Source organism: Equus asinus, chromosome 20 (genome assembly GCF_041296235.1).
Source record: "Equus asinus isolate D_3611 breed Donkey chromosome 20, EquAss-T2T_v2, whole genome shotgun sequence".
NCBI classification, from domain to species: domain Eukaryota; kingdom Metazoa; phylum Chordata; class Mammalia; order Perissodactyla; family Equidae; genus Equus; species Equus asinus.
The window spans coordinates 97,567,175-97,593,843 of NC_091809.1; the positions used below are offsets into that span (position 1 = coordinate 97,567,175).

The 26,669-nt window shown below is 49.1% G+C and overlaps 1 protein-coding gene across 1 annotated transcript in view; it reads left to right on the plus strand.

The window, feature by feature from the left end:
- The window catches only part of SPON1 (spondin 1), a 245,762-nt gene that overhangs the window by 209,272 nt on the left and 9,821 nt on the right, over window positions 1-26,669 (plus strand). The window contains exons 7-11 of the mRNA XM_044752347.2: window positions 12,048-12,112; window positions 22,466-22,667; window positions 23,653-23,793; window positions 24,248-24,323; window positions 25,353-25,535. Of these exons, the coding sequence (XP_044608282.1) occupies window positions 12,048-12,112; window positions 22,466-22,667; window positions 23,653-23,793; window positions 24,248-24,323; window positions 25,353-25,535 (667 nt within the window). The remainder of the gene's footprint in view (window positions 1-12,047; window positions 12,113-22,465; window positions 22,668-23,652; window positions 23,794-24,247; window positions 24,324-25,352; window positions 25,536-26,669) is intronic.

Genomic DNA, 26,669 nt, shown 5'->3' on the forward strand with positions numbered 1-26,669 from the left:
TCCAGGCAAAGGGACTCATTAGCCTTGAGATGGCCTGGGTAGGACAGATAGCATAGGAGATGCCGCTGGAAGGTAGTCAGGCAGAAGTGGAAGATTACCCTGAAAAGGGGGGTGGAGAGATGCAGATATAACTAAGTAATCATAGCTACCCCTTCCCTGACCATTCACCTGGCCCTTTACTTAGGTGTCTCATTCAATCCTCTCTATTATTATCAATCCACTAGAGGACACTCCCCACAGGAACAGGGACTGTGCCTTGTCCACTGTCTTATGCCCTGTGCCCATCACGGTCTCTGACCCATAGAAGAAGCTCGATAGATATGTGTGTTACACATTGAGGCATCCGCTCAGAGAGGATGAGCTCCTTCCTCTAACTTACACAGCATGTAAGCGGCAGAGCCAAGATTTGAACCTCGGTCTGCCTTATTCCACCATACTCCTCTTTGACTCCTGCTCTGTGATGACACAATAATAACTAGAAGAGAGTTTTCAGTTAGGGAAGCTTCTGTTCCCCCTGGGACGCCTGGCAGAGGCCAGCCTGTGTGGTGATCTTAAATTCCTAGTAGGGACACCCCTGGAGTGTCAGCCAGCAGCACACAATTTCTCCTCTCACCTCCCCAGTTACTCCCCAAACCTCTAGGAGTGTATGGGGGTCTCAGGAATGAGGAGGGTTAAGCTTTTACAGCTTATTGAGCTGTTCCTTTGCATTTATATAGCACCATTTAAGAAAGCAGCATTTCTAGAACCTTATTTGATGCTGAAGTGCTGAGCACCTTTAAGGCACACTTACTTCTCACCCATCCAGGTCATTTGGAGCTTCATTACTTAATAATTTGAAAGCTTTTTATGGAAATCAGTGGATGAAGGGAGACAATGAAGCAAAATGTTACATTTAAGGACCCAGCAAAACGGGCTGGCAGGATGATACCTGGGCTGGAAGCTTCTTAGGTGGAAAGAGAGAAGCAGAGGGAGATCTTGGTGTGCCGATGAAGTCTCGTTATTTTTTGAAACTGCTTTTATTTTAAAGATAATAAAGCCTAACGCAGCTTAACAGGCTTTAAAGTTTTCAAGTAAGAACCCATCAGATGTCTTATCCATTCTACCCTGCACTGGCGCTTCTGCCCCTTCGCCCACCGCTTAGCCACTGCCCTGGATCCGAGCTCCTCCCTGCAGACCTTTGCCCCGCGCCCTCCACGCACAGCGCAGGCCTCTCGCAGGCTCCCTCCACAGCCTTCAGTGCTCTTTCTCCAGCTGAGAAAACCATGGGAAACAGCCCTGGAGTGGCCTTTTCTTCCCATTTTTCTTTAATGGCAATTTATTCACATGGTTCAAAATTCAAAAACGATGTAAGGTTAGACACTGAAAAGTCTCATCCTTTTCTTTGCTCCCTGGTCACTCAGTTCCCCTCCCCTGAGGCATCTCATTTTTGTCTAGTTCCTGTGTATCCCTGCAGAGACTTATGCAAATAGAAATACAAGCACACATACAATAATGTAAAAAAAAAAGATATAAAAGTATATTTTTATATTGCTATATGGTCTTTGGGTTCATCATCAAAAGACCTCTATCCCTAACCAGATTATCTCTAAAATGTATTAAATTAGAAAGCAAGCTACAGAGTGGTTTGTATAGTCATCCAGCTATCATGGTGCAAGGAACGGTAGGGATAATGAAAATGTGTGCACGTGTGTGTGTGTGCACGCACGTGCGTTCTATGATCTCAACTATGGGACAAAGGCCTACAAATGTAGAAATGAATATACTAATTGATGATAGTTGCTGGGTAAAGATGGTGGGATTATGAATATTTCTTTTGCCTCTCTCTCTCTAACTTCCTATAATATGGTTATGTTATTTTTTTCATTTTAAAGACCTTATCTTAGTATGTAAGGTGTATTTTCCTCTTGGTAGAGTCCTTTCGTGGCCCTTTTCATATGCATTCGCACCCATGTCTTATAATACTTGAGTCCCTTTATCAGGGAAGCTTCCTCCATTGCTCTATGTCATTGCAACCTCCCTGCCTATCCGGCCCTGGGCTCCCTTTCGCCCTCCCCTGCACTGTTTTCCCCGAGAGCCAGTCGCAGTCTGGCACGCTGCTCATTTGTTTACGTCCGCCTCCCTGCTCTAGAAGGAAAGCTCCATGAGGACAGGAATCCATTGGTGGTTCTTTTGTTCAGGGCTCTGTCTCCAGCACCCAGAGTGGAGCCTGGCACAAAGTAGGGGCTCAATCATTATTTGTTGGATGAAGGAATCCTTGCCATCAGCCCCCAGCAATGCCCATGACCTCCAGCGTTGGTAGCTACTGTGCTCTGCCTCCTCTTCCATCCTCTTGCAATGACTGGAAGGCCACCCTTCTATCTGGGGTCTGGATCTCACCTCTTCTCATCTTTTCAAGAACCTCCGCTCCTGCAAGCGCACCCTCTCTCTCCCCTGCAGTAGCAATTTCTCTTTCTGTATTGGATTATACCCTTCCACATACAAACTTGCCCTAATTTCACTCATCTTTCAGAAAATAATCCCATGTCCTTCCTGCTACTGCCAGTTTTCTCAATTCCCCTTTCACTCCTCAAAAAGAGCTGTCTGCGCTTCCTGGCTCCCCTGCCTCACCTTGGGTTTTCCTAAACCTGCTTCAAATGTGTTCTCAGCGGTGGCAGCAGTGAGCAAGGACAGTGGGGGCAGCAGGGGGACAGTGGGGACAGAAGAGGCAGCACAAGGGCTCTGAAGAGGCCCTGGGTCACTTCCTGGGGGCCCCTTGCCTCTCTGGCTGCTCCTTCTTAGGCTCTTTGCCAGCCCCCCACCCTCTCCTCTGAGACACTCACTTCCAGGCGCTCCTTCCTGTGGCTTTGACTACCACCTCTGTGCTGATGACTTTCAAGTTTGTATCTCCTACCTGGACTTCTCCCTTGAACTCTAGCCTCACATAGCCAACCGCCTGCATGACACCTCCCCCTGGAGTCATCCTTGACTTCTCACCCCACATCCAATCCATCAGCAGATCCCATTACTTCTACCTTTAAAATAATGGCTTGCATCTGACACATTCTCAGCCCCGCCATTGCTCTCTCCCGTTCCCCTGTGGCCCGGATGCTGGTCTCCCTGTTTCCCCCTTGTCCTCCTACAGCTTACTGTCCCCCAGCAGTCGGCAGACTCCTCTAAGCACCTGAACCAGAGCGTAGCACTTATCTGCTCACAAACCCTTCAGAGCATCCAGCCCCAGAGTGCTCACAAGTGCCCTAAGACCCCCTGGGAGGGCAGCGATGGTCAGAGTCTTCCTCTGGCTTGTCATCAATTAATTGCTTAATTAATTAATCCATCATTCATCCCCTAATCATTCCTGCATACTTCCCCCAAGCCAGGCATTGTTGGGTACACAGGGAGGACATAATCCAGCCCCTACTCTACTACTAGCTTCTGGGACTAGAGGGGACCTGTCTTCAGAGGGAAAGTGGGAACAGGAGAGGGGTGAGGGGTGTTGAGTGCTGTGCCTTTAAGACTAGGCAGATGCTCCCATGGGGCAGCGCTGGGGCACTGCCCTCACAGGAACCTTCAGCCAGACCTGGCCTGGCCCATCCTCCTGGCTCTGGCTCCAGCTGGGCTTCCTTGCAGCCCCACCTGTGGGAAAGCAGACAGCCCTTGCTTCACTGCCCTCTCCTGTGTGACGGTGGGATCTCACCTGACCTGGTTCCTTTTTCACTTCCCTGCTCTGGTCCTGGCACTGACGTTCTTCTAGAGTAGAAGGTGAGGAGGAGGTCTGGTAGGATGGTAGGGATAGACATGCCCCAGCGACCTCTTCCGATCCCCCCTTGACTCAGAGGAGAGGCCGGTTTTCACGAACGTTATAGAGGACACCAAGAAAGTCCAGAGAATGAGGTTAAACCCAGGATTGGCACTTGGATCACCAGAGGACACGCTAAATCGCTGTCTGTGGCTAATACAGGCACACAGAAGGATGGCCCTTTCTCTCAGGTCATGAGGTGATGCCATCCTCAGAGCTCTCCACCTGCCAGAAGGACACAACAGGAGGGCTGTGGGGCGGGCCCTGGGCGGCTCTGATGGGCCCTCCTCTCCACTTTGGAAATGCCAAGCTGCTTTCACAAAACCATCTCACGAGAAAATGGTTATCTACGGGCATTATGCAATTTTCCCATCGGAATTACAGGCTGTGTTTGAAAAGAAATAAAAAGAAATTGAATTTGAAATGCCTCTGTGCAACCACATCATTTCTCATGGATCTGTTAATGGGCTTCAGATACCTCCTCTGGCTTTGGAAAAGCTGATCAGACAGTGGCTTGTGATGGCAGCTGCTCCCAGGGGACAAGGCGTGCTATGGGCACTTATAAACGGCCAGCCCAGGTTGTTGGAGTATCTACTTGAGCATACTCAGAACCTGTGAGTGCTGACCACCGCTCTTCTGTGGCTCTTGCGTCCTGCCCCTCCCCTCCTTCTACCACCTGGCCATTCCAGCAGAGTTCTCTGGCTGGCGCTCTCCACCTGCTCTTCCCATGCCCGCCTGCTCAACACCCAGGTCTCTCAGTGTCACTTCACACAGCTCTGGCTCCACCCAAGGCTGACGGAGTGCTGGTGGCTCGGGCTCAGAGGACACTGGCCCTTCCTCATGAGAGCCTCTCATTCATTCGACAGATATTGATTGAGTACATTCCAAGCACAATTCTGAACACTGACAGTACAGCGCTGAGGGAGCAAAATAGACTCTTGCCCTCCTGGAGCATATTTCCCAGCAGTGGGAAACAGAAGACAAAAAGTAAATAAGCAAAAGACACAGAATATCGGACAGTGACAGATGTTATGGAGAAAAGATAAACAGATAAAGTGATGGGCTGTGCCAGGTTAAGGAGGGGGTAGGGAATTGCTATTTTGAATGGTGGGGTCAGCAAAGGCCTCACTGAGAAGGTGACATTTGAGCAAACACCCAGAGGAGGCAGAGGAATGAGTTCTCTGATATCTGGGGAGACAGCGTTCCAGGCACAGGGAACAGCAAGTGCTAAGTGTGCCTGGCATATTTGAGGAAAAGTTTCAGCCAGGAAGACTGAAACAAAGCAAGTGGGCGGGAGAGTCCAGGAGAGCGGGTGGGAGATGAAGCTAGTGAGGTGACAGGAGGGCAGGGCAGATATGAAGGGCCATGGGGGCCATGGCAAGAACCCCATTTGCTGTGAGTTGTGAAGCCATTGGAAGACTTCACCCAGTGTGAGGAAGAGCCTGAAGGAGGATGAGGAAGGAGGTAGAGAGACCAGCCAGGAAGCAATTGCAATGATCTAGGCAAGTGATGATGGTGGCTTGGACCAGGATGGTGGCGGGGCAGGTGACAGAAGTGGTTGGCTCATAAATACATTTTAGAAGTCGAGTTGACAGGATGCACGTATGGATCGAATGTGGAGTATGAGAGAAAGAAGCAGCAAGGATGAAAAACTGAAAGGGTGGCTTTGCCATTTGATGGCATGGGAAGAATGAGGGAGGCCAGGTTTGGGGAGGGAAAGATCAGGAGTTTGGTTTCAGAAATGCTGAGTTTGAGATATCAATCAGACATCCAAATGAGAGTGTTAGACCATTGATATAAACAAGTCTGGCATTCAGAGGCGAGGTTGAGGTAGAAGATGAAAATTTAGGAGCCATCAGTGTTTATGTAGTTGGTATTTTAAGGCATGGAAGAAGATGAAATCACCACGGCGGTGTGGATAGAAAAGAGAAGGGAACCAAGGCTTGAATCTGGTGCAGTTCAATGTTTGCAGGAAGGTGAAGAGGGGTCAGCAAAGGAGACTGAGAAGGGATGGCCAGTGAGGAGGCAGCAAGTGCCAGAGCCAGGTAGAAAGTGCTACAAGGCCAAGGGAGTGACCAGCTGTGTCCAATGCTGCTGAGGGATCGTGGAAGCTAAGAGCTGGGCACTGACCATTGGCAGTGGAGAGGTCACTGACGACTCTGACCAGAGCAGTTTCAGAGGAGAGAAGTGAGTCTCAGTTGCTTCATCTGAGAAACGGAGAACATCCACCTGCCTACCTCAGAGGGCCACAGTGCACATCAACCAAATATGAGCTGGCTGTTTTTATTTATGACCTGATAAACCCAGAGCCTATTGAAATGATGGGAGGGACCGTTGGGCACAATTGATTTTAAAGATGCTTATAACTCCATTATCACCCCATAAAATGGCTCATTTCCTGCTGCTCATCACCAGGACACTCACCTACCAATGAAAAAGTTACCTTCAGATGTGGAAACCATCAGGATTGATATTTTTTGTGGGTGGTAAGTGGGAATTCTGGGAAAGGTTAGAAAAAATGGGGCCCAGCACTGCTCACTGAGGTCTCTACCAGAGGGAGCCAGGTGACCCTATGCCTCAAAGCAAGGGCTCCTTGGAGCAAACTGTCAGCCAAGGGCAGCCATGCTCTTGCTGAAAACGAGCAAAATGGGGGGAGGGATGAGAGGGAGACGGGAGAGGAAGAACAGTCAGGGAAAGTGGAAAGAGCGTGAGTTCTGGAGTCAGACATAGCTGTGCTGGAGTCGTGGTTCCTGGGTGCTTTTCAACAAGTCACGTGACTTCTCTGAACCTCAGTTTCCTCATCTGCAAAATGAGATGGTAGCTATTCCCAAAGGTTTTCATAAGAAACATCTGACGATGGGAAATGCACCCTGGGGTGGGGGTGTCTGTGTGCGTGCGTGTGTATCACTCTGTGCGCATTTAGTGTTGTTGGGGCCCCCTTTTTAGTAGCAGACAGTTTCTCTCCAACTCACGATTGGGCCCCCTTTTTAGTAGCAGACAATTTCTCTCCAACTCACGGACCCTATGCTCCAGGCTCTCTTCATCAAATGCAGTTCCCAGTATTGTGAACACCGTCTCATAGTCCTCGGAGCATGGCTGTCATAGTCACAACTCAGAGTCGGCTAGGACATACCCTCAGGGACAGCAGAAGCACGGACAAGGGGTGGGGCCCAGCCTTTCAGGAGTGCCAGGTCTCCTGCACCACAGCCCACCCTCCCAGCTCCCCTCTGCCTGGCTTCACAGGGTGACGAGTGTGGTCCCCAGAGTCAGCCTGAGGTTTGAACTCCAGCTCTGCCATTGACTAGCTGTGTAACTAATTTGGCCAAATAAATATGCTTCCGAGGATTAAAAAGTGTCAAATGTGCTGTAAGGATTATATAAGCTACTATATATAAGGTAATTAGCGAGGTGCCTAGCACACAAAAACCATAGATCACTGCTGTTATTATTATTGCTGTTGCTACTTGTTTCAGTTCCTTTCCCTCTGTGATCATGGATTGCAGCCCATTTCTCTTCCTGGAAGGAGGAGGCAAGTTGGCTGGGCTGAGTCCAAGATGGCAGGTCTGGGGCAGGACGTGCTATGGTGGGGAGGGAGGTCACCCTCGGTGCCACCAGGAGCAAAGGGGGCCTTAGGATGAGGAAACAGGTTGTGGTTCAGGACTGGGAGATGGAGGCAAAAGATCGGGAGCCGGGAAGATGCAGGAACAGAGCTGGAGGTGAGGCGCAAGGCCGCGAGGAGGTGACAGACTACAGCCTTGTGCTGTGGGCGTGGGTGAGACGCCCAGAGCTCTCCCACATTAGTGCTGGCTCTGGAGTGCATGGGAGGGCAGTGTGGGATAAGGTTGGTTCAGACTTCAGTCCCCTCTCTCACATTCTTACTCTCTGCTCTGCTCAGACTTGGCATCTCCTGATATCGATCAATGTGATTTCCGCCTCCAACCTGTCCCAGACCTGTTTTCACTCCACAAAACCCTCCTTCCTCCAGATCTGACCTCAGCCCATGGGCTATTTTGGGCTGTGCGTTTCCCATTTGGTACCAGCAGTTATGAAGTCTGATTACAGCTGTAACATCTTCACAATCTGTTTACCAAAAGCAAATGAAAGAACTCATTCCCGTGAAGATGGACACGACTGCCCTGTCATTTCTTTTGGGTATTTTCTTTTAACTGCTACATCTCTGGAAAAGTGCTAACATCATCCAAACGAGGCGTGAACTGTGAATGCCCTGAAATACTTTGTTTGAAAAGGGTCCTAGGGGAGAAGTATAAGGGCTCTAAGGATTCTTGAAAGAATCTTTCTGTGCCTTGGAGACTTGGTAAGACAGCATTTCATTTAAGACTGAAGTTTGGAGCGCTTACTCTGAAAAATGCCCTTCATTCTCCAGAATGTAAAATGCCTGGCACCCCAGTGGTCCCATGCCAGGCTCACCCCGCTACATAAACCTCCCATCATCTGCTCCCTGAGACGCAGAGCTTGGCATCAATGAGGGGACGTTCTCCTGAGGCTTTGTGGGTTTGTAGATGCAACAGTGTGCTGCCCTCTCTGTACTCGAGTGGTACAAATCGATTCTAATACCAGCTTGGCCCGAATGTAAATAAGAATAAGAATAGTAGCTAATATTTCTGCTAATACAGCCACTGTATTAGCACGTCACATGGATTATGTCATTTAGTCCCCCTAACAACACCATGTAGCAGATACTCTTTTTAACCCCATTTCACAGATGAGAAAGCTGGGAGAGGTCAGGAGGCCTGCCAGAGGACACAGAGCTAGTCAAGGGGGCAGTCAGGATTCGAACTGAGAGATGACTCTAGAGCTTGTCTTCTCAACCACGCCACTTTCCTGAGCCTGCTGGATTCATCAGTACTGAAATGATGGATGGCATCCAGTGTGTCCAGAGTTGTGAAGACATGGGCCCATATGCGTTCTTGCTAGAGTATAAATTGTTACAGCCATTTAGAAGACAATTTGGTAGGCCCTCCCAAAATTTTTAATTTGCTTTATTTTTTGATCATTCTAGGAATCTAAAACACAGGAGCTCTTGGTACGTAAACACGTACACAAATGTTCACCACAGCACCATTTATGGAAAAAATTAAATATCCACCAATAATGCTGGTTAAATAGATTAGAGAACATTCATTCTATGGTATTCTACACACATCAAAAAAGAATGATGTGGCTTTGTTTTTTCAACAGTTCACTGAGCATCGACAGCGCTTGGGTATGGCCATGAACAAGGCAGACACTCTTTATCCTGTAGAACTTAGGTTGTACCAGAGGATTTTCATGCTTCAACAAAAATATTTAGCTTTTAAATAAATTTTCCAGAATACGTCTGCTTTCTTCTATTTCACTGAATAACACAAATGATCACAAACAAGGAGCAATAAGCTGTTGGTCATGCAGATGGTGTGTGACCACCAGATGAAACAACTGACATCAAGAAGCGGTTCTAATGCCCCCACACATGGGCCCACCATCCTTGGAGCCTCCACAGCTCTAAAACAACACAGACAGAATTTCAGCTCCATAAATAAACACTCATGGAGGCCCAAACAATTGTGTTGTTACACACTGCAAAAGAAAAATCAGCGTGTCATCAGCTGGGCCTTGAAAACCAAGGTTTAATTGTAACGCAGAGTGAATCTGCAGGGCCAGCTCACTTGGTGGCCACCTTAACTCCACCCACATTGATTTTATTTTTTAGTAAAGTATTTCTTCAAGGGCACAAGGATTGTCATCAGACAGCATCTCACTACTTGTATTTCATATCTTGGATTTCTTTTTCATAAGTCTTGACCTGGCTTACCATAATTTGAAGCTCTCCAACACTTTAAAAGTCAACAAAAGGAGATCTATGATGCTGTATCTACTGACATGGAAAGCTTCCCAAAATATGATAGTAAGGAAAAATTTTTAAATCATGGTGCAGAATTAGATATTCAGTGTGATGAAATTTTTGTGGGGAAAAGCTGTATCTGATGTACACATACGCACCTAGTTGCATATATATAATAAAAGGTCTGGAAGGAGACGCACCAAACCGTGACGTTCTGGAGAAGCAGAAGGAGGCGGAAGGCGGGGTAGATGCGACAGTGGAATGTGCTCAGTGTTCACACTGTGTGCTTCTGTGATGCTAAATTGGTCTGCCATAAGCATGTATTGTTCAGGAACTAAAAATCAAAGAGGAAAATAGACTAGAGGTAGATGATGAAAGCCTTGCAGGCAAAAGTCAGGAATTAAGACTTCATAATGGAAGTTGTGGGGAGACGCTGGAGGGGTTAGGCAGGCAAGGGTCGGGTTTGCAGCAATGGGGAGAGTGGACTGGAGGAAAGCAAGAAGGTGCAGGAGATGAAGCGACCAGTAAGGGGACTGTGGGGGGACTCAAGAGACATTACAGCTGTGAACACCGTGGATCTTGGGGCCTGACCGCTGTGAGGTGGGGAGATGGAGGAAGGCTGGTGATGTCCCGGTGCCTGGTTCAGGCAGCTGGCGGACATGCCTTTCACTGAGATGGGGCGTCCTGAGGAGGAGCAGGGTTCTGGGGTTACAGGAAGAGCTCAGTGTGGGACGTGGAATGGGAGCTGACTACAGGAAATCCAGATCTTGGGAGACACAGCACTGGCCTTCGGAAGACAGGGCAGGTCGGGTCTCCCGCGTGACTTCACGCGAGGCAGCTCCTCTCAGTCACTACCAGATACTTACTGGGAATAAGTGAGGGACACATTCTAAACAAATAGTCAAATCCACCCTGCAAAACGTCTACCGCTCAGCTGGGCCTTGGAAATTCTCTCCCTGCAGACAAGCGAGTGTGGGGGTGTCTATGCATCCAATGACTCATTCCTCTAACCAAAAGAGGGACCCCCCAGGGAAGCCTGAGCTCAGGAAAAGGCTGTGAGCTTCCCCGGGGGAGTTGTGTCTGCTGGCTTGTCCCTGTGGGGCTCACTTGTGCGCTTCACCCCACCCAGGACCATCTGCAGGCTCCCAGGCTAAGCTGTATCTGGCCCAGCTTCCTTCCTCTCAAAGGCCCACCGCCCACCAACCCCTTCCCTGGCCTGTGGATGAGGCCCTCCAGACCAGAAGGCCTTTTATAATCTTTAGGCCTGAACCTAGAGATACCTCTGACCTCCTTTCAGCTCCCTCAGGGCTGTGGGGTCTTCTGGGCAAGGTATCCACCAACTAAGGAGAAGTTTACCAATCCATCCCAAATATGTGCTAGGCACCCACTGCCAGGCATGACCTAAGGATGGGGGCAGAGCTGTGAGCCAGCCAACCAAGTCTCCGCCCTCCTGGAACTCAGAGACCTGTTCAGTCAGCAACAAAGCTCTTGCTCCCCCAGCCGGTGACATTCTGGGCTTTTCTGTGCATAGTGGACGGTGGTGTCTGAGCGCTGCTGGGCCCAGCCCAGGGGAAGGGGAGATCCAGGACCAGGTGAATGCACTCTGGGAAAAGTCTCAGCCAAAGCCGAATCTGGACCTGCGGAGGCCGTCAGCCTTGAAAAGCATGTGACACCCCCACCCGCAATGTGTAATTGAAAATAGAAACCCAAAGCAACCTCAAAGTTAAGCACCATCAACAAAGTTCTGATTTTCCCCCACGATGATGACTTAATGCTTTCCTTCAAAATGTTCATTATCAAATTCTTCCTTAAAAGGTTATTTTAGGTCCCCAAGCTTTAAAAGTGCCCTACACACTCTCCCAAGCAAAATAGAGCAGAATAATGTGAGTGGCACAAGGGGTGTGGGCCCAGGCTTCCTTCTGCCCTCCCCGTCCGAGGGAGTCTGATCTGGTGTGTGGGTCTCGACAGCACTAGCGGTCGCGGGGTGACAGTCCTCGGAATCAGGTGTTGGCTTCATTGCAGCTTCTGCCACAGTGTGGCCTGCAGCAGGCCCCAATCAGTGCCTGGACAGAGAGCACCCTCCAGGCTGGACACAATATGGAAGTCTGGCCATCCATGGACCATCCATCATGGTCCAGGTCAGAGCCTGGCTCCAATGGAGAAGGATAGGCTGAGCCGGAAACCAAAGGTGTGGCTCAGTGGGCCTCTTGGGGTCCAGCACACACCAGGCACATGGGACACTCAGCCCCACCTCCTGGGATTGAGCCTCCAGGGCTCCTCCACTCTGGGGTAGGATGGCTCCACACCTGGGCAGGTAGAGCCTCAGCAGCCAGTAAGGGAGTGGGAATGGACAATGTCAGCATGTCAAAGCCCTCTTGTTTGCATGAGCCCGGCTCTCCTCACTAAATATCTGTGGTCCTTTTTTTGCAGAGTGATGAGGTCCTCACCGTCATCAAAGCCAAAGCTCAGTGGCCAGCCTGGCAGCCTCTCAATGTGTAAGTAGCAAACAGACCCTGCCTGCCCTGCCCCTGTCCCAGCCTCGTACTTGGAGCCACCTACCTACTGGCCGCCGCATGCCAATTATGTCATTAAAGTCAGCAATACCTGGCAGGCAGAAGAGCAGCTGAGTGCACTGCCCTCGTGGGGAGTATCACCCATGCCCCTATCTTCTCGGGAATGCAGCCTTTGTCTTTGGGTCTCCTGATGGCTTTACCATCACAAAGGACCCAGCTCAGACATAACATTAACCATTTGTGTTTACTCGTGATCTCAGCCACAACAGGCCAAACACACACTCCCCCTCAGGGCACCAGGTGCGCTCACTCTGAGCACGTCTGACTCGTGAGAAGCCAGGTTTACCAGAGGCTCCATTCTCAGCCCCCATGTCTTTTCTGTCTACTCTGTCTCTTGGGGATTTCATCCTCCCATGCATTTTTGTGACCAGAGGTATAATGATGGCTCCCAAAACTACCACTCCCCCAGGCAGGTATGTAGGTAGGGAGATAAATCCATCCATCCATCAGTTTCTTGGACACCTCTCTGTGGATGGCCTACACGGGCCTTGAACTCATCATATCCAAAATGGAACCCATCACTAAGTCCTGTGGATTCGGCCTTCTTCATATATCACTAATCAGTCCTCGCCTGGCCATTCCCCCGCCATTAGTTCGAGCCGCCATCTCTGCCCACCAGGACTGCTTCAATCCCTCCCTCTCCTACGGTCCCCCCATCTGATCCCTCATCCACACTGTTACCAGAGTGATTTTTTAAGAATCCAAACCTGATTGTGTCCTCCCCTCCTTAATCCCTCTGTGGACTCCCTTAGCTTCCAGGGTCAGGTCTGTACTCCTCAGTTCACCTTGTGAGCAGAACACACTTCAGCCCCTGCCTCCTGTTCCTCGGGGCTCGTGTCTTACTGCTCCCTCCTCTGCACCTCACTCTGGCCACCCTGAATCCTTGAACAAGCCTTGGTTTCACTCATCCTTTAAGGATGCGAGACCTGGAGAGACGAAGTTCCCAGTCAACCACATGAAAATGGTTTATGAAGGATGGCTTGGCTAGCCCCTCTGTGGAGCAGTCTGTATCCACTAACCATCGATGGTACTGATGAAGACAGCAACAACATGGGGAATGTGGGAGAGACTGCTCAGTGGAAGAAAAGGCAAACTCAAAATGAAAGGAAGGGAAGAGCAGGACATTCAAAGGGACAGCTCCACAGGATGAGCCAAGTGAGGAGGGTGCTCACCCATGACCAGCTGGGAGCATGGAAGCTCTTGCCAGGCCCCTGCTGCTCACCTGTTTAACTCCTCAGCAAATTAATGGCTCATTCCCTACTCTGTGCCAGCCCTATACACACAGTCCCCGCCCTTTGGAATGCCCAGCCAAGAGGAGAGACAGACAATAAACAGAGTTCTGCCACTCCAGGTCTGCCACTTGCACAAGTCCAGGTGGCACCACATATGCAGAGTGTATAAATATAATGTCATCATGGTAGCCCTGTACACTTTAAGGGGACAAGTGTTATGAGGAGGATCTGAGCAGCTCTCGAAGCCCAGAGAAGGGGCATAACCTGGCCTCGGGTTAAGGAGAGGTCATGAGGCTCTGTGCAGGCGGCGCCAGGGGGCTGAGTCTCAAAGGATGCTCCTTGCCCTGGATTGATCCAGGTGTGGGTGGAACCTAGCCCTGAGTAGAGGCTCACACTTGGACAGCTGACCAAGGGCAGCCCAGCTGGCTGCATGGAGGCCTTCTCTAGCTTGCTGTGATCTCCCAGCTTTGCTCTTGATCTCCTCTGAGGAAGCTGAGACCAGAGTAATTGAAAACCTACCCAGGCCTGGAAGTGCCTTTCCCTCCAAGGAGAAGTGACACCGGCAGGGCCTGCTGCCCAGGGCTTTCTTCTGGTAGGGGGGCATTTGCCTGTCTCATGCCTGTCCCACCAGAAAACGCTGATATGAATTCACAAAGCCCCTCAGCCCCCTTTGCATTATTAACGTCAATCAGAAAAAAGTCCACCCTGAATCCGGTTTGCTCAGCCTGTCTCCTTAGCTTCTCCCAGCTCCCAGAACCTATATGTGAAGGACTCCTCCTTGGTCCTCTAAGCAGGCAAAGGCTCAAGGGCAGGTAGGATTTGGGGGCATCTGGACCACAGAGTTTGTGGATGCCAATTTTCACGTCACTAAGGAATTGTTATGCCAGTTTCCCCTTGAGGAACCTGGGTTTAGAAAGACGTAAACTACAAAGCAAGGTGCTTTCAAGAAAGAGAGAGGAAAGGAGGCAGAGAGGAAAGGAGGCAGAGAGGAAAGGAGGAAAGCAGAGAGAAACCCTTTTGCCTTGAGCATCACTAGGTGCCAGGTACCCTACTAGGCACTTACGGTCTTTATCCCACTTCATCCTCATACTAACCCCATAACAACCCCCATAGGGATTATGATCCTCACTTTACAGATGATAAGACAGAGGCTCAAAGGTTATATGATAGGTCCAACCTCAACATCTGCCTCCATCAATGGAAGAACTCGAATTCCAACCATCTCCAGCTGATTCCAATGCCCATGCTCTTCACTATAACAAGATCCCTCCAATTAAGTTACAATTCTTACATTTCCCATTGTTTAACTAATCAAGACATATATATCTGCCAACTGGGCTTCTGACCAGCAGGAAATTAGCAGGGTGACTACACCAAATTGTCTGACCCCCGCCCCAAAACAAAATAAAACAACATTTTTACTTTCACTTACCCTGTGCCCTTTATCAAGGATGACCGAACATGTCATTGCCTCAGCAAACACTGGAGGATTCCAAAAGGAAGTGCTGTGAAAGATGTTTAGGGGTAGAGTGGGGAGCAGAGCAGAGTTTCTCATGGAGCTTACAGTTTAGTGGAGGAGAGACATTAACCAAATGATGACAAATGTGATGTTTCTGTGAAGTAAAGATATCAGGTACCATGAGAATGTGTGATGAGGACCCCGACCCAGCCTGAGGGTTAGAGAAAACATCCTTGAGGAAATGGTAATTGAGCTAAGAGCTCAGGAATCAGTACAAGTTAACTAGGTAAAGAAGCAAATCACGGGGAGAACATTCTAGAAAGTCTAGAGAGACTATCAGGTGCATCAGCTGTGCCCTGAGGAGGGAGCAGCACATACTTGAAGTACTAAAATGTTGCGGTATAACTAGATCCAGAAATCATAGGAGAGCTTGGTGTGGGGCCAAGCCATGCAACATTAAGGATTTTGATTTTTACATTAAGAGTAGTGGGAAATCATTGAAGAGTTTTTAGCAGGGTGACAACATGATCAGATTTGCATCAGAAAAAAAAAAAACAATAACAACACTCCAGCTCCAATATGAACGAGCTAAGAGTAGATGAGGCGAGACCCGTGAGCAGTGAGAAGGCTGTTGCAAAGCTCCAGGAGAGATGTAATAGTGACTTTGACTAGGATGGCGGTGGTGGAGATGGAGAGAGGTGCAGAGATCTGAGAGATACGTAGGCGTGAAAACCGACAGGCTGTGGTGAGAAGTTGAATAAAGAGGGTGAGGGAGGCAGAGGGACCAAGATGCCTCCCAGGTGTCTGGCTGGTGTAACCAATGAGTTGGTGGAGCCACTCCTAAGACTGGGCACCTTAGATGAAGCTCAATGAGAAACATCAGGAGTTCAGTTCTGGATGTGTTACGTTGGAGCTGCCTTCAGGATGTCCAGTTGGAGGTGTTCAGCACACAGTTAACTATAAAGCTCTGAAACTCAGGAGGAAGATTCTGCACTAAGAGCCATCAAGGAACAGGAGACAGTAAATGACGAGGTCATGGACGAGAGAGAGCCTGAGAGTTAAGTCAAGGGCTTAACTGAGCCCGAGGAGCTCCAACATTTAATGCTGAGGAGGACTTGCCTGCAAAGGAAACAGAAGAGATGTAGGGACACCTAGGGAAGAAAGCGTTCAAGAGGGAGAGTAGTGAGCTGCATCTAGTCCCGCCGAGAGGTCAAGTAAGATTAGAGCTGCAAAACGCCGCTGGATTTATCAACGTGAGGATCATCATTGACCTTACTGAGGATCCCTTCTGCTCAGTAATGGGGGAGGGGTAACCAGCCTGGAAACGGGGGAAATGAGAACAGAAAGTGAGGTGATGGCGTCCGGGAGCACAGACAACTCCTCTGTGAAGTTTGCCGTGGAAGAAGAGAGACAGTAGCTTCAAGGGGCTGAAAGAGTCAGTGGAGCTTTTTGTTTTTTAGATGGAAGAGATTTTCTGAAAAATTGAAAACAAAAATATTTTGGAACCCATTCCCACCCTTCACCCATTCCTCAGACTTCCTGAGACCCCGGTGAATAGAATTAACTGACGGCGCTCAGACCTCCCGAACACGCAAGCCCTCTCCACTCAGCGCTACCCGCCTGTTAACGGAAAGGAATTTTCCTTTGATTCTCCCATACCCAGGCTCCCCTTTCCTCTTCCAACTCTCATCAGGAAGTCAAATTAGGAAGCCTCCATGCAGCCAAGTTTTGTTTTGCAGAAACAGCCCTGCCCCTCCTCCCTGAGCCTACTCGATTGAGGTTAATGGGATTCCAGCCTCCCTCAGGCCAGTGGAAAGCCAGGGTGACCTACTTTGTGAGGTCCTGCCCGTGGAAACTGACTTGTTTTTCAATGATCTTCATCTTTATCCCCCAGGACCACTTCTCCAAGGACAGCCGTGAATGAACAAATCAGCTGCTGACTTGTTTAGCCCAATAAATCAAATGCGGCTGCCACAGCCGGGAGGGTGCAGGTAGAGGAAAGGCAGATGCCCACCTCCTTCCCTGGGTCCTCCGGAGTCCAAGTAGAAAATGCCCAGGTTTCCTGCAAATCAGTTCTGAATTTCCACCACCCAGTTCCTCCAGTTTAGTCTGAATGCTAGGAATTACTGAAACTTTTAAAAATAATTTTTATTCCCTTTCTTTTAATGAATCCTGTAGAAGGACTGTAGTCCCCTTAATTATTCCCAGCCACTCTGTTTAATCAACATTTGATTAGACAATGGTCTCTGTTTTCGAGACAGATGAGGGGCAGGTGGAATGGGGACACAGTCTCCCTCTCCAGAAATCCTGCCTCTGGGGGGGGAGGGGGTCTGTGCCCCATAATCACACAAAGCCATGGTTCCCCAGGAGGCTACAGGCATCTTTCTCTCAAATCGGAGCTGGAAGTTTCAGGGCCCTCCCTGCCTCCTGCAGCACTTGCCCAGTTCCATCGATGTCCTCAGGATTATAAAGAAAGGCTGGCCTTGGACTAAAGGGCCAGGCGGTAAGTCCAGCCCAGAGGGACCTGGAGCTCTCGGTGCCTCCAGGTTAATTTCTAAGCCTCGAAACCTCGCTCACACCTTCGGCCCCGCAAACGGGTCTTCAGCCTAGTGCGTAGCTCTAGCGCCCTCTAGTGGCAGCCTTAAGTTTCTGCAACTTCGAAAGCTCTGCATCAAATAATATTTGCAATATATGCTGAGGGACAGAACTCAGCAACTGTGACCTGAGTCACCAGTGACCTGAGTCTCACTGGTGTGGTTTTGTAACTTAGAAGGGGATAATACGTCTCTAGAAGGACCATAAAAATCCTTTATTACCTCTTTTCTTCTGTGGTGGTTTTTGGAAGTTTTGCTTAGAAAGGTTGAATGAGAAGCAAATCAACATTTACCAAGTCCTGTGATGCGTCGGTCACAATGATAGGCAATTTCCTCACAAAAAGCCTTGCGGGAGGTATGATGCTGCTCCCATTTTTGCAGATGTGATAACTGCAAAGCAAGGTAGCATAAAAGCCCCTGTCACGCAGCTAATAAGTGGCTGCACCGAGGTCCAACTCCAGCTGTCTTTCCCAGTATCTCTGTCCTTCCAACACAGCACCTGCTCTCAGAATGTAAAAAGGGGAACATCTCTCTTGTCTTTATTTGGTTTTCATTTTTCATTTTTCTGGTGTGAACTGTGTTCATAGCTTTTATCTATTGGGATTGTGGTATTTTTCTTACAGTTGGATTAGCTCTGTATATACCATAGATACTGACATTCGTCAGTCACGTTAGATGGAGGTGTTTTCGTCAACCTGTCATTTTTCTCTCTAATTCAACACTGTTGTTTCATTATACGGCTGTTTTTAGTTGATGTATGATTCAGTCAGTCACCTTTGTAATTGCTTTTTTTGTTTCAAAGCTAAGAAAATTAACATTTCTCTAACAGATCTGAAAACTTGGCTTTTTTCCTATGATCTGGTTGTTTTCTATTTAACTCTGGAAGTGCTTTTTGGTTTTGTTTTTGGGGTTTTTTTGGTGCATGACATAAGATGTGAATCCTATACATTTTCAGTTGCAATTAAGTTAACCTAGCGCCACTTATTGCATAATCTTTCCTTTCCCTCTAATTTGAGAAGGCTATTTTGTCCTTATCTAAAGTTTCTGGGATCTCCGATCCGTGCCACTGATTTCTATTTCTATCTTATCCTAAATATTACACCATTTTAATTATCATGCTTTATAATATAATCTGTTACATAGCATGGCCAAAATTAACTCTCTTTGCTAGAAAACTGATAAGAATTTAAATCCAGATAGAAAAATGAAATCGAGTTAACAAAATATCATATATGGGAAGACATGGCATATAAGAAAGCATAAATAAGAATTTTTATTACAGTTTAAACAAATTAAAGAACTCCAGCCATACCTAGCATTTCCTAAAGAAGACTCACATATATTCAATCCATTTCGTTATTTTAAGTAGCATTTTTACTATAGAAGTAATAAGTACTTTGAGGTGCCTTTTAAATTAAATTTGAAGGTCAAAGGAAGTCCAAGAGCTCCATATTCATTTCCTAGATTAATTCATTTATTTCAACAAATATTTGAGGAGAATCCACTGCATGTCGAGTTCTAAGCCAGGCACTGGGATGCAGCAGTAAACAAGACAAAAATGGCCTCTTCTCTGTTGGAATTTAATGGGGAAGACAGAAATTAAACAAGAAACTCCAAGCACAGGATGAGTTCTGCCTGCTCTGGGAAGGTACACCAGGGTCCTAGGCAGTATGAGGTGAGGTCAGGAAATGCTTCCCGAGGCTGTGTTCCGTAAGCTGGGTAGTGGGACGAATTTTCCTGTCAAGGGTAAGAGAAAAGAGCAGGGCATAACTGAAGATGCTAGAAAATCGCTCCCAGGCCCTTATCCTACCCCTTGAAATACGTACCAAGGTCTGGAAGATACCTCACTCAGGTGACAGATTTGGCCAAAATGCAATGGCAGAGAATGATTTGCATAAGGCCTTGTAAGACACACGAGGCTCTCAGGTGGTTACATGCGTCTGCTGGGCACAATATCAGGATGGCGTGTTGGGCGGGAGCGGTTTGGTTTCTCCAGCTCTGGACTCCTAAGTAGAGCTGTTTTTGACCCCATCGGTTGTCATGGTGAATAGTGTCACCGTCGGGTACAGGCTATGAACAACTAACCTGACCCAAAGTCACATGTTCAGGGAGATGGGAAGGTAATAGGTGGAGCATTAGTCTCTATGGCAACGAAAGAGGAGGCTGCCTCCAAGTCAGTGCTGGACCCCGAAGGGGCCGAGAGCCAAGGGGGGCTGGGGTGTAAAGCAGCTCTGCCCAGATGCCAGTGCTCTCCGGCCGGCTTTTACTGCAAGGCAGGCTCCGGACCGTGTCCTGTGAGTCCGTGGACCATGTCCCGTGAGTCCCTGGGTGCGCAATGCCGCAGCTCTCAGACTGCAGTTCTCGTGGCAGCCGGGTCTTTAAAGAAGCTGCTAAAACCACTGACCTACATGCCAGGAAAGCATGCATGGGCAAAGGAAACGAAATCCCCTGATTTGTGCCTAACCAAAGAGCAGACTGGGTAAGTGTGGGACTTGAGCAGTTTTTAAGGGCTTCCTAATAAAGCGTTTCATTTGAGCCTCACAGCAACACCACAGGGAAGCAATGTCAGACGAAGAAACTGAAGCTGGAAGGTTGTGAGTGACTTATTTGCCCGAGATCTAGAGCTAGGGAGGAGTGGAGCTCAGGTCATCACACATCCACTTATCCACTTGTTCAACTGGCCCACTGGACCCCTAGGAACCGAGATGCAGCTGTGAAACTTAGGGTTCCTGCCCTCAAGGAGCTCCCTGTCTTATGGGGAAGACCAAACAATGAGAAAGCGATGACAATCATAGAGCACAGCTCCAGAGACCCACAGACCAAGGGCACTGGCCTCCATCTGAGGGATCAGAAAGGCTCCTGGATGAGGTGACTCATGACCTGAGGCTGAGCAGACCCATGATTCTCAGACTTGTGCATTAGGATCACCTAGGGGGATTATTAAAAGAAAATGCTGGTCCTACCCCCAGAGTCTCTGAGTAAGTAGATCTGGAGAGGGGCCCGGTAATTTGCATTTCTAACAAGTTCCCAGGGCACACAAGGACCACACCTTGCCAACCCCTGAAGAAGAGCTTTTGCAGCAGATGCAAGGGCATGTGGGCCTGCAGCTAGGCTGGCCTGGCCTGGGCACGGGGAGCCTCTGGCAGTGGGGGATGGGGTGGGACAGGGGAGGCTGGAGAGGGAGACAAAGCTAGGGCTCCTGCCAGGCTCTCCCCCCACCCCTGTGCCAGAGCCTAGACTGGCATCAAGCTAAACTGTGAAGTCTGCTCAGGGAGGCCTCCCTCCACTCCTCTCTCTTTTCTGATATCCATATGACCTTACACTGCTTCTTCTCTCAATAGCAGTAATAGCTCAGTGCCAGGCACTGGGCTAATTACTGTATGCAAGTTCTCTCATTAAACACTCATAATAATCCTTCAGAGGAGACATATGAGGAACCCCATTTTATAGATCTGCACGCTGAGGCACAGAAAGGTTTGGTCATTTGTCCAAGGATACACAGCCATAAGAGGTGGTGCCAGGATGTACACCCCGGCTTCTCTCACTCTCTGCTCATTGTTTGATCCCATCTGGCCTGCCAGAGCCCAACGGGTCCAGTTCCACAGGGCCCAACGAGGTCTGGAGTCTTCACTTCCTGGGTGCAGGTGAGGACAGCCAGAAGCAGGTGATCGCAACAGAGGGGCAGAGGGACTCCCAAACAGCTGAGGTGGACCAGCTGCCAGCTGGGTTGAACAGACAAGCTGGTCCCCGCCAAGGATTCCCCACGATTAGCAGCCTGGTGTAGAGTCAGGCGGAGCTGCTTTCAAACCTCAGCCGTCTGCTAGCTGCGTCTCTAAGTTCATTAACCTCTAGGTGCTTTCCTTTCTTTTCTACAAAATGAGATAATAATTCTAACGCCACAGGATTGTCATGAGGCAAAAATAAAATGACGTGGGTCTGCCACCAAGTGTGCACTGAGTGATATGACTCTCTAACCAAGGCTCGTGGTGGGGCCACTTCCACTGATCTCATATAGCCCTGTCCACGCCTAAGACCTCCTAGCAACACGAGGAGACAGAGCTTGAAGGACTGCCTCTCAGAGCTCAGGAGTTGTCAGGCAAACGTCTCGGGCTCTACAGCTGGTCCCTGCTCGACAACTGGAGGAAGTGGCCAGGGAACCGGTTATGGTGCCAGGACAGAACCCTGCTGTGAGCGGCCTCTGGAGGGCAATGGAGGCAGCTTGCTGGGGGAGATGCCCCCTCTGACGGCACAGTGTAGATCTCAGTAGAGTAAGAAAGGCGGAGGGTAGAGGATTTAGAAACTGATGATGAAAAGAACACTGACCTTGAAATAGTATGGACTTGAGTTATCTCCATTCCACTACTTCTCTTTGTGACTCTGGACAAGTTACATAACCCTTCTGAGCCTCAGTTTCCTCACGCACAAATTGGAGCCAATAATCCTTCCCCTAAATCCATTATGAGAATGTACAAGAAAAGGCTTGGGGTGCTGTTAAGCAGTTTTCATTTATAAAGTTCATCTCGCGTCCAGCACAGCTGGGCGCACACACAGCACAAAGTATTTGTTCATTCATTTATTCAGAAACATTTACTGAGCATCTCCTCTGTGCCAGGCACTGCTATCGGCACTGGAAATAAAGCCGTGAAGAGGGCAGACCCTGCTTTCCCCAAGCTTACACTCCAGTGAGAGAGGACAGTCAATAAACAGCTGAACAAATAAAGAAGCTAGCAAATACAAAATCATAGTAAGTGCTGCGGACACATTAAAACTGGATAGAGGCAGCTTATGGTTCTCTCCACAGGGACCAATGGATGGGCTCAGGACAGAGAAGGCTGTAAACCAGTAGTAGCCGAAGGCAGAGTTCAGAGGGAGACTGAGACTCTCCCTTCTTTCTGTGCCTCTCGTCCTTTCATCATGGTCTGGCCAGATGTCCCTCAGAATGTGCACCCCGGGAGTCCCTAACGTAATGGTCTCTGTATTTGGTTTCCAGGAGAGCAGCACCCTCGGCTGAATTTTCCGTGGACAGGACGCGTCACTTAATGTCCTTCCTGACCATGATGGGCCCCAGTCCTGACTGGAACGTGGGCCTGTCGGCGGAGGATCTATGCACCAAGGAATGTGGCTGGGTCCAGAAGGTGGTGCAAGACCTGATTCCCTGGGATGCCGGCACCGACAGCGGGGTGACCTATGAGGTAGGCATGTGCCTGGGGTGGTGAGTGGTAAACCTTCCTGAGCACCGCCTCCCTGTCCAGCCCTGTTCTGGGGTACTGGACACAGAGATGAGTCCGGCCCAGGCTGTGTCCTAGATGAGCTCACCATCTGGGAGGGGAGGCCAGTGTGGTCCCATCACATACTCACGTGCTGTATGACCCGGGCCCTGGGGAGTGTCTGTGCAGCTGGCCAAGAGAGCACGGAGGGGGGATCTGCCACAGCAGTCCCCAGGTAAGCTAGGGAACAGCTGGCAACAGACACGGAGGCAGAGAGACAGAATGGGGAACAGCAGGAAGTCAACGTACATTTCTCTGGGCCAGATTCTGAAGGGTTCTGGACAGCCAGACCGAGTTTGGATTCTCTCCTGAATGTCAGTATTCCTCAGATATGGTCAGCACACCCACTGTATTAAAATCTGGAGCCATCAGAAAACCAGTGTAGAACAATCTAGAATAGATGTTGGTAAACTATGGTTCATGGGCCAAATCGGGCCTCCCACCTGATTTGCAAACAAAGTTTCAGAACCAGCCTCATGCATTCGATTCCATGTTGTCGTGGGCTGCTTTCCCACAACTACAACAGCTAAGTGGAGTAGTTGTCACATAGTATGCCCACAGAGCCTAAAATGTTTATTGTCATGTGACCCTCTCAGACAAACGCCTGGTCTAGTAGGAAGAGCTCTGGATTCAGGACAGCCTGGCTCAGCCAGTGCCTAGCTGGGCCGACCTCTCTGAAACTGGCCTTCTTCATCGGCATAATCCTACCGTGTATATGGGAGAATTTGAAAGGATAGATCTGCAGATTTCCACGCACAACACATGGCATGAATAGAATTCCGTAAATATATCACAGTTATCCTTGCTGTTAAATTCCTATCATGGTTTGTGTTCTGATCATTTAACAACAAAATCGCTTTTGTGGTTTTCAATCCCACTCTCTGTATCTGTGTTTTTTCCCCCACTGCAGTCACCCAACAAGCCCACAATTCCCCAGGAGAAAATCCGGCCCCTGACCAGTCTGGACCATCCTCAGAGTCCTTTTTATGATCCAGAGGGCGGGTCCATCACTCAAGTAGCCCGAGTTGTCATCGAGAGAATCGCCCGGAAGGTACTGGGTTAGAGCTCACCCTGGCACAGAGCCTGTAGTGCAAGGAGACGGTACCCCTTTCTGCTCTAGAATCTTAGGATCCCTGACATATTCCAAAATATGGAATTTCTGGACTTCCTAGGGTTTCTAGTATGCAAATTAATTCATAAGATGTAAATGAGAAAAATTAACACAGAAGTAGAGTTGGATGCTTCACTGAATGATTTGATCCAGGCAAACAGCTTTCATCATGAGTTCCATAATCGACTACTAATGTCTGTCATAGGTCAGGAAGTAGGAAGCTATGGCTTTATTGTCGTTTCTTTTTCAATCAGATTGTAACTATTGGCCCAGAACTCTGCTGTGGCCTGGGATTTGTACACAGGATGGGCATTAGATTTTATATCCTTCCTCATCTTTCCCCAACACATTCCATTCTTTAATGTGAGCCCTTCAAGTAAAATTCCTTTTGCAGGGGGAACAATGCAATATTGTACCTGACAACGTTGATGATATTGTAGCAGACCTGGCTCCAGAAGAGAAAGATGAAGGTACGTTGTTTTCCTTTGTTGCAGGTGGCAACATAAATGGGCACAATCTTTTGGGAAAGCAATTTGCTAACATGTTTTAAGAGCCACAAAAATATTATATCCTTTGACTTGGTAATCCCGTCTTGGAGGATTTCTGCTTGGGAGATAACCCAAAACAAGGCCAAGACTGGGCACAACGTATAAAGGGATTGGTGAAGGTATGACATTGGAATATGTACTCAACAGTATCGGGCCTTTAAAATGATCACGTAAATGCTACTAGCATAGCTTCACAGTATTCCGATCACTCTCTGCTTTGATTCTCACACTGGCCTGTGAGGCAAGTGTGGGTGCATCCATTCCCCCAGCAAGGAAAGTGAGGCCCAGATCCTACAGTCAGGAGGGAGTGGCACAGCCATGGCTTCAGCTCAAGTTTTCTCACGGGATCTGGAGCCAGACAACCTGGGATCTCATTTTGTGACTTTGGCAAGAAGCTCGCCTTTCTACCATGGTTTCCTCACCTGTAAAGTTGGGATAATAACAGAAGCTGCCTCGTGGAGAGTTGTCATTAAGGATCAAATGGGATAAAGCAGGGAAGGGTCGTAGAATGATGCTGGCACATGACGAGTGCTCAGTGAACACTGGCTGCCCTTATTCTTATCATGACATCTGTGTATGGGATCCCTGGGGAGACAAAGCAGCAAGACAAAGAAGCCTGTGCTTCCCCAAACTGCCTATGATACACCCCACCTGTGCGGAACGAAGTCTGCCAAGGCGAGGGACTGGAAATGACAAGACGTTCACGCATGGAGGGGAAGGGATAGTAAGAGAATCTTCCTTATTATTGCGTTATTTAGATATTGATTAGTAGAATGCTAAAATGTAATTTTCAAAGGGAAGTAAATGCCTGCTTCCATCCCAGGAGTGCCAGGCTCACTGAGGCTAGTCAGGAAGCAGGGTTTTCTTGTCCCCAAATGAGCTTGTCTGGGGAGAGGGCCAGTCACAGCTTCTACAGGCTCCCAGGGAAAACGTGTCACATGCTCTTTCCAGATGACACCCCCGAAACCTGCATCTACTCCAACTGGTCCCCGTGGTCCGCTTGCAGCTCCTCCACCTGCGACAAAGGCAAGAGGATGCGGCAGCGCATGCTGAAGGCACAGCTGGACCTGAGTGTCGCCTGTCCTGACACCCAGGACTTCCAGCCCTGCATGGGCCCGGGCTGCAGTGACGAAGGTGAGGAGACAACCGAGGCCAGCGAGGGGCAGGCAGAGGCTCAGGAAGGGAGGCCTGGCCTGGCTATGCCAGCCCCTCATACCTGGTCAGGCAGCGTCCCTAGTGGGGGCACCAGGACCCTGACTGAAGTTGTCAGCAGGGTCCCCCTGAGGCAGACTCCCCTCTCCAACAATGTCTTGAGGGCTCTGAACACAAAACGTGTCTTACGACATCAAAAGAATTCTTGAGACTGACTGACCACCCTCTCCCTCCCCAGCCATGGAACTAAATATTCCTGAAGAGCCAACAAACATCTTATGACAAATTGCAAATAGCAAGCAGCCTGCTTCTGGGCCTTAACACCAGTCTTTTTATGAAGCAGGTGAACAGGAGGGCCAAGATTGAATCTAGATCCATTGCCCTAATTCTGTGTCATTTATGGACCGTGGTGTACGTCCCACCCCCGCCTGAGTTGGAGCACTCACTTCCTGTGCCAGGACCTCTGGGCTGATGGCAAGCATTCTCAGTCTCTCTCTGCAATTGTCAAGGTCAGGCTTGAACTCTGAGCTTGTACTGCCTATGTCATGATGGCTCAAGCTTCAAGATGATGCTCAGCTGATTGCTGTGCAAAGGTCAGCTGCCTACCTTCCAGGCTAGGACTGCTGTCTCTGCCTGGACAAATCTATCCTCTGTACTCTGATCTTAACTCTCTCAGAGGTGCAATGAGGCAATGGGATGGGATGTATAGGCTGGGCTGGTTTATGGCAGGAAGAAAACCACTTCCAAGCTGAGGATAATTGAAGAAAGCTTACCCCACTGCAGGTCATTCACTTTCTGGCTCTTCCTGGGGGACAGTCTTAAATACCTCTCCTGGCCACACTCCCATGGTGGTTAATTGTTAACTGTTTGTGTCCATGAAAAGACACTTCAGAGGGGAGTAAAGCCTGCCGTAGACGGGCCATTCCTACAAACAGGCAGGGAGGAAGTTGTGACAGGCCTGGCAACGCTGGAGCCTAGCTGTCTTTCTTTGGCTGGGGTTGGGGGGCTGTCTGCCTGAGGCCTGCGGTGGAAGCTGAGGTCTTTAATGCCCCCTCCGCTGGGAACAGTTCTTCCTCACATCAGTTCACGTGGCTCCTGGGTGGTAATAACAGTTCT